The sequence below is a fragment of the Ochotona princeps genome, chromosome 21 (assembly GCF_030435755.1).
Source record: "Ochotona princeps isolate mOchPri1 chromosome 21, mOchPri1.hap1, whole genome shotgun sequence".
NCBI classification, from domain to species: Eukaryota; Metazoa; Chordata; class Mammalia; order Lagomorpha; family Ochotonidae; genus Ochotona; species Ochotona princeps.
In genome coordinates this window covers 27,113,938-27,126,877 of record NC_080852.1, presented here as the reverse complement: position 1 = coordinate 27,126,877, position 12,940 = coordinate 27,113,938, and the positions used below count along the sequence as shown (strand labels likewise).

Genomic DNA, 12,940 nt, shown 5'->3' with positions numbered 1-12,940 from the left:
CCGCCCCGAAAGGCGCCTATGACATCACCACCAACCAATCAGGGGCCGCTTTCTGGGCCCTCGACTTGGCCGCTTCCGGGAGGCGGGACTCAGGCGGGGTCGGGTCTGCCGAGCGCCCCACGTGGCCGGTGGGCGCTGCGGGTCCGCGTGTCCGCGGGGGTTAGCGGGTGGCGGGGCAGAGGGCGGCCTCCGGCGCTCTTCGGCCTCCATCGGGGTACCTCAAGAGGGAATGGCGGTTGGCTAGAGGCCGTCCGCTTGGGGCTGGGAGAGGAAGGGGGTCATTCTGACAGCGCCTTTGCTTTAATTAAGGAATGAAGGACGCCAGACTAGATGCTGACGGCCTGGGGGAGACACGTAATTACAGACGCCTGAGCCTTCCTAGCAGTCTGGGAAGGCTTCCCGCAGAAGATGGCCAGTAGGAGGCCAGAATCCGCGAGGTTCGGGGGAGCCATCCTGGGTAGGACCCAGGACCACGCTACTCCGAGCCCTGCCTTCACTTGGGTTGGTGCTGGCCCGACAGGGTGCTGCTTGCAGAGCGCCGGTGTCCCCGCTGCCTCCAGCCGCCACCCAGTGGACTGCAAGTGGGTCTCCGTGGTACCCCGCCCCTCCACAGCTGATCCACCTCGCTGTCCCACCCTCAGTACCCTCCTTGGAAAGACAGGAAGCCTCCACTTCAGGCCCCGGCCCTGTCTTTACCCTCAGGAAGACCACCGTGTGGGCATCCCCAGGAGCCTTCTAACCGACACTGCCTGTCCCAGGATGGACTTTGTAACACCTAGTGCTGGTTTCCCAATGGCTACACATTCAGAATTAAAACAGATGAGATCCCTACCCACTGCTTCATCAGGTCTGGATAGAGTTGCCAGCAGACAGAAGACCTTTATTTCCTTCTCTGTAAATCTACCTTTCAATAAAAAAGAATCTAAAAAAAAAAAAGATATTGTAGGGGACCTGGTGCTGTATCCTAGCAGCTCACCTTGCATATGCTGAGATACTATATAGGTGCTGGTTCATATCCCGGTTGCTCCATTTCCTTCCAGCTCTCTGCTTGGGGCCTGGGAAAGTAATAAAAGACAGCCCAAGGCCTAGGGATCCTGCAGTCATGTGGGAGACCTGGAAGAAGCTCCTGGCTTCTGGCTTTGGATTGGCTCAGTCCTGGCAGTTGCGACCACTTGGGGAGTGAGCCAGCGGATGGAAGATCTCTGTCTCTCCTTCTTTCTGTAAATCTGACTTTCCAACAATAAATAAATAAATAAATCGTTTTTAAAAAAGATATTGTAGGATTAAAAAAAAAAACACCCAAAAGGCCCATGTATTCAAAATACCACAATCAACAAATGGTTGATAAATCAGTGGATTTATGGGGAAAAGCTGTGAGCAGAAACTTCACAAAAGAACACCCCAAATGGCTGGTAAACTAGCAAAAAGTTTACTAGCAAAAAAAAAAGAAGAAAGAAAAAAAAATCATTGGCAAAGAATAAACTGGAAAATACATGTCGCTACTTTCTACCATAACAGAATGTAAGAATGACCCACAAGCCATATTTTGGAAAAGACGAGAGCAGTCTGCATGGGATCAGTTGCTTTGGAAAACTCTGACAGTATCTCCCTGTGAATGCAAATTCCACAACTGGGAATAACCGCCACCCACCCAAACAAGCATAGGACCAGCAGCGAGACTCCTGCAACAATGCCCTGGGTAGCACTCCAAGAATGGAAGGCACTGGGTCATCATCAGTGGATGGACAGGTGAAAGTGTGTCCCTTGCCACCCTGTGAACAGAGTGCAAGTACACACAATGAGGTCAGTCTCCGAAGAGTAAATGAGAAAAGCCAGACACAGGGGGTTACAGTGTACGATTCTGCCAGTGGACAGTCCAAAAAGAGGCAGAACTGATGTCTGTGGAGTCCAGGTCTGGAATAGGCACAGATGCCACATGTCACATCAGAGGAACTGGTTTCTAGCCCCAGGCACCATTTAAAAAAAAAAAAAACTTTAATGATTTATTTATCAATTTGAAAGAGCAATCTTCCCTTGCTGGTTTGCTCCCTACTTCATCCAGGTCTCCCACATGGGCAGCAAGAAGTGGGCCATTCTTGGCCCTCGTCCTCGGTATAACAGCAGGTAGCCAAATTAGAAGTGGAGCAGTGGACCTGGTGAGATAGCCTGGTGGCTAAATCCTCACCTTGCAATCGCTAGGATTCCATATGGGTTCTGGTTCATGTCTTGGCTGCTCCACTTTCCATTTAGCTCCCTGCCTGTGGCCTGGGAAAGCAGTAGAGTGATGATCCAAAGCCTTAGCCCCTGCACCTGCGTGAGAGATCCAGAAGTTGTTCCTGACCATTGTGGCCATTTGGGGAATGAACCTATGGATAAAAGATCTTCTCTCTCTCCTCTCTGTAAATATGACTTTCCAATAAAAGTAAATCTTTAAAAAAAAAAATAGGAAGTGGCACACCCTGGACTCAAACTGGCATCTGCGGCAGGGAGGGGGCTGGTCTCGTCCACCCCTCCCCCAGCTGTATCTGTTTGCACTGTATCTCTTCCCCTGCTGGTGGTGACCTTGGCATCTTCAATGTCCCAATTCATGAAGTCATACTTTGTATTTTCCATAATGTTGATCATCCATAGAAGACAGGTTGTTTCTACAGGTTTAGCACCACAGTCATTAGAGTAGGTGGATGTCCTTGACTCTGCTCCTCAGCCTGGGCCACCGCACACACAGCCATGGGCTGGCACACACCCTGGAGGTACACCAATACCTTCAGGCATCTATTTCTAGCTGTCATTGCTGACTCTGAATTTCAGGTGCTCTTCCTTGATCCCATCCAATCCCCTTTCCTGAGGGTGTTTATGCTCTCTCATTGCCCTTTCTCCTGCCCAGCCCTAACCCACATCTACTATCCTGCCAGGCAGCCAGAGGGGTCCCTGGTAGCTGTAATCTTGTGTGGTGAGACCCTGCACCTGGTGCTGGTTGCAAGGACCCAGCCTGGGGTTGTGTTGGTAATCTGCATCCCTGACATGGGTGCTGCCATGGGCCAGGCTTCCTGCTGCTGGCACAGCACTGCCCTGTGTGCATCCTAGAGGAAGGAAGTGAATTCCCACTGCTTCCCAGGTGGACCAGGCTTCCGACTGAGTCACCCTCCCTTGGGAGGTTCACCAGGAGAGAAGGGGTGGTGGTCAGAGCAGAGAAGATGGGGCAAAGGTTGCAGGTGCAGACGCAGGGAAGTACTGCACCCCTGGGGACATGGCAGCTCGGAGTAGAGGCAGTGGTCTCCTGGGGCTGGTGAATGGAGGTTGAGGGAGGGGTCAGGGGCTCCTACCCCCCATGAGCATCACACAGGGGAGCCTGTAGACGCCTGTGATTTATTTCCTAAGGTGAGCTGCAGCACATCAGAAAATACACATGGCTTTCGGTCTGTGTTTTTCACAGCAAAAACAGATACTGTCGTTGGCTTTGGCACCAGTACCATCCCATTGCATGACAGGACAGATGGCCTGTCTCTAAAATCCCACTTTCAAAGAAGCAGTTTGGCCAAGGCCTCTAGGGGTGGGAGCGGGGTGGGGGGGGACAGTGACACCCCCTTCTTTCCCCACGTCCCCTGAAGGTAGGGACCCGTGAGCATCACTCACTGCAAAGCTAAGGCAAAAAACAGAGCTGGTGGGAGGTGCTTCCCCTCACCAGGTAGGGTAGGGAGGGGCAGCAGCGGGACTGAGTATGCGCAGGGATGGGGGGCATGCTGAAGAGGCAGCCTACCAGGGGATTAGAAGGGCTTCAGCTTGCCCCGGTGTTGCTCCCAGACCACGGTCCTCAATCCTACACTTGGCCCCTCGCACCATGAGCTCTTCTTTAGGTGGGGACACCCTTCTCAGGTCTCAGGTCCCTGCTCTGCCTCCCTGTCCCCACTTCACCCCATCCTCTGTCAGTGCAAAACGTTCAGAGGGCCAAGCCCCTGGATGCCCTGTACCCTGACCGGGGCTGCAGGGATGGCAGGAGAGGAGGGAGCTGCTAGCCGGGGCCCTCGCCCAGCACCGGGAACTCCTTGCACATCTCCCGGACGATCATCCGATCCATCTGGCACTGGGGTGAGGCCTCCTCCTCGGTCAGGATGCGCCGTAATGTAGCCTGCAGGTCTGATAGCCGGTGGCGGTGCTGCAGGTAGGGCGTGGAGCGGACCACGGCATGCATCAGGGAGAGGTACTCCATGCGCAGCTGTGGGAAGAACAGCCAGCTCAGACATCCCACGCATGCACCAGGTTGGCTGGCTGTGGGGCAGCCTATGCCACCCAGACAGCCAAGCTACATCCCTGGTGCCTGGAATGGACATGGCTTAGAACCAGCCCACCCCAGTGGCCGGGGCAGCAGCTGGTACATCCTTTGGCTGCAGACAGTCCCAGAGTGTGGCTACACTTGGGGAAGCCCTGCTCACTCTTCCAAGTGGGGGCACTCAGGCACTCAGCTGAGCACCCTCAGCCTTCTTGCCCTGAGCTCTCCCAAACAGAACGTCCCATCAATGAGTCACTTCCTGGGGACCTCCAATTGGAACATTCACCTCATGGGTCGTGGCCCTTCATCCTCCCCAGAGGAAAGCTTCCTCCACTCTCAATCCTGACAAATAGCACTCACGGCGAGAGCAGAGCGTGACCCCAGGAGGCTTCTTGCTCCCCACCTGTGCATGCCCGCGCCTCCCCCAAGCCTGGGCCATCTTTATGCCCCCTAGGTCCTGTGTCAGTCCCAGCAATACTTCCGGGACATGACACTTCCCCCACCTTGACCTGACCCCAGCCATGCCTCTGCTCTCCTCCATGTCCCTCTGATTAGAGGGATTGATATCCAAGCCTCCGCTCAGCAGCTTCACCATGCTAACTGCCAACCCTAGAAGCTGGACCCGAGTGACGTGTCTGCCTTTCACACCAGGGTCGAAGCCACAGAATGCACAGAACTGCAAGTGAGCCACAACTGCATTCATTTCCACCAACCTCAAATAGACAGGAGGGCTCTGGGGAGGCCCAGAGCTGCCTGCTGGGCCCAGGCTCCCTGGCAGTACCATGGCCCCTGCTTCTGTCTCCCAGCCCTGGCTATGCCACCAACTCTAGCCCTCTTCCTCCTCTCAGCAATCATGTCTCACTCGTCCCCGGCTCAGCACATGCACCTGCAGCTCCCGTCTTTCACTCTTTGCAACCTAGCCCATCTCCCCTAATGAACCCCATCCTGTCTGCTCCCACTCACAAGAGCTGTACACCACCAGGGGTAGCTCCTCCATCCCAACACACTGGAAACACACCCCTTTCCCTAGCCTGTCCATCTTCCCCTCCGCCACATCCACCTCCAGACCTGGCTGCCCCCTGGGCCTTCTGCTGCCAGCTGCTTTTCCTACCACTTGCCCCTTCCTTACTGGCTGGGCCCCCTCCCTGCTTGGTTTCCAGGTGGCCTCTCTCACTCCCCAGGCTCCAGTTCCCATGAAGTCCCCCTCCCGAGCGCAGCCATCTCCAGGCACCTTGTCCCCGGGTGACAGGTCGGCAATGTGCCGCACTGTGATGTCAATAAGCGCCATCATGTCCGTGTGGTAGAAGATGGCTGCCGTGGCGGAGCTGCTGAACACGTCCTGTAGGAACTTGAGGATGGAGTGTGGCGGCTGCGGCTCATGGGTGAAGATGCGCACGGGGTCATCTGAGGAGGTGGCAGTCACAGGGGGAGGGGGTGGTCAGGACAGCCCTTGGTGGCCTCCTGGAGTCACCCTCAGAGGGCGGTGAGGCACAGTCCCTGTGCGGTGCCCAGGCCCTCCTCACCCCCTCGGTTCAGCAGCAACAGCAGCTTCTCAGAGAAGATCTTGACGTTGGCATGCTTGCTCAGGGCAGCCATGATGACATTCTGCTCAGGGGCTGAGGAAGGATGTGGTGTAGACATGAGGACATGGGCTGACCCTGGTGTGGTCAGCTACCCCCACCCAGCCAGGCCCTGCGCGCACCTGGCAGGTGCAGGTTGAGTGCCAGCAGCAGATTCACACAGAGATCTGGCAGCTGCTCCGTTGTGTCCATGGGCAGGCCATCCTCAATGATACTCAGCAAAAACTGGGCAAAGGGGGTGCCTAGGTGCTCTGGGAGGGGCACGCGGATGTCAGCAGTGTCCTCTCCTCCCAGCAACAGCCCTCCGCTTATGGGTCTCAGGAACACCCTACCCCTGCCCTCCACCCTGCCCCACCTAGGCCAAGGTCAGCCATCTGCATGCTCACCATAGTGTGCATAAGGCACGGCTTCCCCCATGGAGAAGACCATGGCCAGGATGAGTGCCGAGTAGCAGAGTTTCTGGTGGTCTAGGCGGGAGCAGAGTGGACAGGGGATGTGGTCAGAGCTCCAGAGCCTGGCAGGATGCCCCACCTAGCCCCCACCATGCCCACCCTCCAACCTCACCCTGGGTGTCCGTCTGCATGTCCCGGGCCAGCTCCACGGGCAGCACAGAGGACACGAGTGTGGAGATGATGGCTGCGTCCAGGCTGCACATAGCTCCGAAGCACTTGAGCAGCAGCAGCCGCAGAGATGCCCGGTGTTCCTGGCCAGGATACCGAGAGGCTCAGTGCCCGGAACACCCTCCTTCCCGCCCCCCAACAACCCTGGCATGGGACACCCCTGCACACCGCCCTCCCCTTGGTCTTGCACACACGCACCATTTGGTAATAGGCTACCAAGGCCAGAACAGACTCAAACTCATTTTTCTTGCACATCTTCTTACAGACTTCGGGGTCAGCATCTGTCTGCAGAGGAAGGGTGGAGCAAGGGAGCTGAGCAGGCGGTCCCGGGGAGGAGGGGTAGCTGTGTGTCCCTAAGACTCCTCCAAGGCATGGCCAAGGCATGGCCAGGACAGGCTCAGGATGTGCAGTGGCTCCTCCACACATCAGGATGTGCAGTGGCTCCTCCCACCCCATAGTACCAGGATGTGCAGTGGCTCCTCCCACCCCATAGTACCAGGATGTGCAGCAGTTCCTCCAGGTAGCAACGGATGACACTCTCGTCCTCATAGAGCGCCCAGCTTCGCTGTTGCGCGTCATCCTTGTGCCGGGCCAGGTCAGCGAAGATCACCTCCAGCCTCTGCTGGTCATGACATACTTGCCCTGAGGGCAGCGCTGAGCTCAGGTCCTGGGGGAGGGAAGGAGGCAGGGTGAGGAGGAGGGGCCCCGACACTCCCTCCAGGAAGCCCCCACTCTTAACCCCGGCCTTCTTTTAGCTCAAGTCCTATAGTGCCCACACGCATGTTTTGATCACTTCCCCAGGGCAGGGTTGTGGATGTGAGGGTTGGGAACCCAACATTTCCCTCCCCTCCTGGACCACCAGCCCTGCCCACCAGGCACTGCAGCTGTACCCAGCAGCACAGGCAAACTGGCCGGCCCACTGCGCCCAGCCTGAGAACTCTCTGTGGGACCTTTGTGCTGTGTGAGTCCCTGTCCCCTGCCCTGCTCCTGGACAACAGCCCAACCTGGGCAAAAAACCTTGCCCACCCCCTGATACCTACATTCTGTACACTCTCACCCACATGGGTACCCTGGCCTCCACCACAGCTCCTGTGTCCTCCACTGCCAAGGTTGCCAAGCCCTGACTATCACTCTTGCCCAATGTGGCCTCCTCCTGGCCCTGCCCAGGTCATTCCTCCTCCTCCCTGTGGCCTACCAGCTCTGGCTTTCTCCTACTTCCTGCAAGGAGCCAACCTCTCTCCCACTTTGCAGCCTGCATCCAGCTGAACACGTTTCGTCCCTCCTTTTCTTTTGCTCCTCAAATGCCAACAGTGCCCAGCACGAGGAAAGCCCAGACCTAGAGATGGGCCAATGCATGTCTCCCCCAGGGCTAGACCACCATGGACATGGGGTGGGGGTTGCCCTTGGCCAGGCTGCCCACCTCACCTTTCCCTCCACCAGCGAGAGGAGGACCTGTTCCATGATGGGCGAGCTGGCCGGCACGGCAGCCTGGATGTGACCCACCACCACGCCGATGGCTACGCGGCAAAGCTCATGGCTCAGGCCTGTGTTTCTCCGCACCAGCTCCATCAGCTCCGCCCCGATGCTCCCTGGCACTGTCACTTCAGCCATTGTTGCCTTCTCCTCTGCGGGACCTGGCACCTCCAGGGGTTCAGGACTTGATCTGGGGCCAGCAGCCACCTCCTCAGCAGCAGTGGGCTCGGGGGATGGTGCCTTGGAGGGTGTAGGCTGGGGCTGGGAGATGGTGGTATGGGCTGCTCGGCGGGGCACGGGTGGGGGCGTCGGGGAGCAGCTGGGGCCCAGCTCAGATGGGCTGGAGCCAGTGCAAAGTGTGTCCACGGAGGCACTGCTGGCTGAGGAGCCACTAGATGCACAACTACTCCCACACGGTGTGGCGTTGCGACCACCTAGAGGGAAGAAAGTGAGGCTGCGCTAGGGTAGCCCCCAGCTCATCCCTCAACACTGCTGGATCCTGTCCATCCCACCATGCCTGTGGCGGCCCTGTCTTCATTCAAGCCTTGTCTACCTGATGCAGACAGCAAAGCCAGTCCAAGCACTGGGCATCCCAGCCCAAGCCCTCCAGCCCCGCCTTCTCACCACTCCCGGAGACCACCAGGGCGTCTCGGTCCCGGCGCTTCACAGGTGGGGGCGGTGTGGTGGGTGCTGCCCGGCGTGGCTGGGGTGGGATCTGGAAAGACAGAAGCTGGAGTTGAGGGTGGGGACAGGCAGCCAGGGCACCCCAGCTCTAGGCATGGGCTGACCCCAATGGATGTTTGGAGCTGGAAGCTGCACCCCTTCCCTCCCCAGGAGGCCCTCACCTGGTAGAGGCCTCCGTCTGGCCCGAGATGTTCAGAGCTGGGCAGGCTGTGCTGCCGCTCAAAGCCGGCTCGACACATCCCATTGGGCTGCCGGGCAGCCGCAGCATCCAAATGGTGGTCACTGGTGGACGGGGTCATGCCTGTGGTGCTGGCAGCTGAGGGGCCTCTGCGAGACAAGGTCTCTTTCCGGTGGTGGATCAGTTTCCTGCCAGAGAGTCAGGAAGACTCTGGGGGAGGCCCTCACTTATTTCCTCCACCCCCAGCACAGCCCCCTACGCGGCCTGCCCTGGCCTCCACACGCGTGCGCACTCACTGGAGGACGCCGCGCTGCTCCAGACTGTACTTGCCGCCATCCCGCATGGCCGTGTTGTGCACAGCCTCGATGGCCCGATCGATGGCTTGGAGGACATCCTGGTCCACACCCTGGGGAGTGCAGATGGGGGGCAGTCAGACTGAGGGTCTCAGTGAGGAGTGTTGCGCCCAAGCAGGAAGCCAGGGCCCAGGGACAAAGTGACTGAAGGCCAGGCATGAAGACAGGAAGTGGTATGAGACTGTACACCAGGGCTTACAAATGGCACCATGAAGGGGGTGGTACACAGGGTAGCCCTCATGTGGGTACCCAGAACCTAAGCTAACTCAGAGGTTCAAAGCGGATACATCTGGGGAGCCCCAGCTTGGGTCTATCTCTGGGCTTGGCTGGCATTGGGGCTATAGCCAGGCAGCAGGCTTGCTGTGTGTGGAATCCCCTGGGGGCTTGCTGATCCTTCACAAAGCCAAGGGCACTTCCCCCACCCCCAAAACGATCTGGCCTCAAGGGGTCCACTGTAGGCCGTGGTGGATGAAAACAGGCTGGAGAGATTTCCCCTCCCTCCCATTGCCTGCTGCTAGCCCGCACCCTCTTCCCAAGCTGCCGTAGGAAGCGGTTCTGTGGTGGCATGGAAAGGGACCTGGTTCCCACCTCAGTACGGGGCAACAGTGTGGGGGTTGCAGCTATGGGCCCCTCCAGGCTACACAGGACCCAGGGGAACCGGGCCAAATGTGCTCCTGGAGGTACGGGCTGTGCCAGTGCACAGCAACATAGTGGGGAGAGAGTGTGGGGCAGAGACAGAGGAGACGCAGGCAGAGAAGGACAGAGTGGGGGAGTCTGGAAAAGCAAACAGTAGGAGCAGAGCCACTGGGAGACACCAGCGAGACACAAGACAGCCCAGGGAGGGCAAAGCAGACGACAGAGCTGACGGACGATAACATGCAGGGGAAGGGGCAGGGCTGTCCCCAAAGATGCCCCCAACCCAGCCCCTGGCATGCTCAATGGGCTCAGGCTGAGGGTCTGAGAGGAATCCCCAAGGCCCTGGCAGGGCCCAGCCCCTCAGGCCAGACCAGATGACACTTCCCAATTTATCCAGTTATTTCTGTCCTCGGCTGGGACTGGGACAGGGACAGCATCTGTGTGTGTATGCATGTTCCCTCAAGGCTGGGGATGTGATGGGGTTGGAGGTGTCAGGACCGTGCCCCATCACCCCAGAGGGGGAACTGGGACTGCAGCATCGACTGGCAGGAAATGGGGCCATGGGCCGCCAGGGGAAGCTGCCGGGATCCATGCTGGGGACCAGCAGGGATGGAGCTTGCTGCTTCTGGAGGGAGGAAGTCGGGGCCTGAGGTTGGCAGCCGGGTGGGGTGACAGTGTCACCGGGGAGGGGTGAGCGGTCACCTGGTGGAATGAGGGTGTTTGTGGCTCCAGGGTCCAAGTGAGGTTGGGGACTGGGAGGCTGGTTAGGGAAACAGGTGGTGGCAAGGTGACCCAGGTTTCAAGTGGAGGTTTAGCTCCAGGTTAGAGGTTTGACGGGGGAAACCATGAGGTAGGACCCCGGGAAAGGGCCTTTTAAGGGTCTGGGGTCTCCATTTGGTGGGATGGGAGTTGCAGACAGGGTCTAGCTCTCAAATTCTGCTCTGAGGTTCCTGGCCTTTCGCACTGATGTTGCTGTTTGGGATCTGCCGTCGTCATTCCGCCATGCATCTCAAGAAGGGTCAGGATGGCAAACTTCCTGTCTGCTCCAAGTCCCGGCCTCGGTCCCACCAGTGCTCCTGGGCTTCCTGCGTCCCATTCTGCAGGACCTGAGAAAGGGTCCAGTCGCAGGGGCCATGGAGGCAGGGCCGAGGAGGGGCACACTCACCTGCAGGCGATGCAGGTAGGCGGGTGGCACGTAGCCTGTCTCGCCGCTGCGCGCCCGCGCCGCCAGCCACCAGTGCGTACTGCTGCGTTCCAGCACCAGAAAGGTCTCGCCCGCAGCGAACGCCAGCGCATTGGGCTCCGCCGAGCGGAACGCATACAGTGCTCGGTACATGGGGCCGGGCCGGGCCGCGCCGGTGCCGCGGAAGCGGCAGGGAGCTGCAGAGCCAGGACGCCGGGCCGGGAGCGCCGCGCCGCGCCGCGCTCGGCCCGCCCCGTGACCCACGGCGCTTGCGCGCGCGCTCCCGCCCGCCGCAGCCCCGCCTCGCGGGTGTGAGCCCTCTCCGTGGGGCGCGGCGCCCCCTGGCGGCTCCACGGGGCGGGGCGCGGCAGTTGAGGGATTCCTCCGCTATGCGCCCCTTCAGCTCTGCATCCCCGGACCACTACCGAACCTGGTCCCGGCCCTCCGCACAGCTCTCCGCTCCCTTTTCCCCGTCGACAAGTCCGAGCGTGGCAGTCCGTCTGACTGGTGAAGGAGCGCCTCGGCTCCTAGCTAGCAAGTGCAGTCACCTTCCTGCTAATAGGAAGGACGGCAACCCGGAGAGGGCGTTTTCAGTGTTGGAGACCTTTACCTGGGGCAGGGCCGGCTCTGCATACCTCAATTTTGAGGTCGTTCCTCACCAATTCTCTTGCTCTGGTACTGTGGCCTTTGTGGACAGTAGGGGAGCAGGTGTGGGGAGGCGGGGCTCTAAAACCTGGGAGCTGATAGGACTGTTGTCCGAAATCCTCCCAGCGTGGCTTTCCCTACTGCTCTACCCCTTCCACTAGCCTGCTCTCTCAGCCATTACCTTGTACATGTTCTGTTCTCTCTGGGACTCCGTCCCGTAACAAGGCCACTCTGTGACTTGCTTTCCTTTTGCTGTTTTATTGCCCGTAAGACAACATTGAATCCTCTTGCTCCCATAGTGACACTATGGGAGGGCAGGGGAGAGGATGCTTGCTTGACCTGCCTAGTCCACTACCTAGTCCACTAGACCTCCAGGTCTTTGGAAACCGTGGAGGTAAGAGTCTCTGACTAGAGGACTGCTTGGGACTGGTCCAGCCACACCATTTTGCTGCAGTTGGCCTGTGTTCTTCAGTGGGACACAGGCCCAGGGGCCCTGGGGAGGTGTGCCTGGGAGGTTCAGGTGTGGGGTGCAGGTGCTGGAACCTGACATTCAGACCCCATCTTCCTGTGCTCTGCGCTGGAGCCCTCTCCCTCCGCAGTGCAGCAGTCCCACTGCAACCTGCAATGCCCACATCCCACGTCGGAGTTCTTGCTTGAGTCTCTACTGATGTGCTGGGGGAATCTATAGTTGGTGGCTTGAGCACTTGGGACCTGCCGCCCACATGGGGGACAGCAGTTCCTAGCTCCTTGCTTTAGCCTGGAAGAGGCTGTTGCAACCATTTGGGAGGAGTGATTCAGAAATTGGAAAATCTTAATCACTCTGCTTTTCAAGTAAAATAAACCAATCTTTATTAAAAAAAAAAAAAAAAAAAGACCCTCCTGGCACAGCACTGCAGCTCCCTGGCTGCATGAGGAGACTGATGTAAGAACTGCAGTGGGACCCAGAGCTGGCTAGCCTTGGGAACAGGGGTGTGTGTGTGGGGCCAGGACAACCTAGCTTTTCGTACTGACCCCTCTATAACCTGGGCCCCTTTATGACCAAACCCCTGGCTGCCAAAGGGTCACAGCCTCGAGCCTCCTTGGCCCAGCATTGGCCCCAGGACAGCTACCACCAGTGTGCAGCCAGTTAGCTGTCGTGGTACCACAGGAGAGCACAAGAGTGAACCCAAGGTTCGCAGTATTTGTGGCCCAACTTCAGTGCAAGCCACACAGGGCCATGGGAAGACCTGGGTCAGGACTGGTTTTAGGGATAGGAATGCTGGACAGTTCGTCATCAGACCACGAAGGGACCAGATGGCTGAGTTGTGTGGCGGGGTTTTTT

General features: G+C 58.5%; 1 protein-coding gene across 1 annotated transcript; it reads right to left on the bottom strand.

The window, feature by feature from the left end:
* Window positions 1–3,347: 3,347 nt before the first annotated feature.
* On the bottom strand, window positions 3,348–11,224 carry NCKIPSD (NCK interacting protein with SH3 domain). Its single transcript, XM_058678894.1, has 13 exons — window positions 10,957–11,224; window positions 9,099–9,208; window positions 8,786–8,990; window positions 8,565–8,655; window positions 7,893–8,374; window positions 6,964–7,134; window positions 6,666–6,752; window positions 6,412–6,550; window positions 6,234–6,314; window positions 5,970–6,098; window positions 5,791–5,883; window positions 5,499–5,671; window positions 3,348–4,213 (listed from the first exon to the last, which is right to left on the bottom strand). Exons 1-13 carry the CDS (start codon window positions 11,125–11,127, stop codon window positions 4,010–4,012), a joined length of 2,136 nt encoding a protein of 711 aa, XP_058534877.1. The 5' UTR covers window positions 11,128–11,224; the 3' UTR covers window positions 3,348–4,009.
* Between the last annotated feature and the right edge of the window lie 1,716 nt (window positions 11,225–12,940).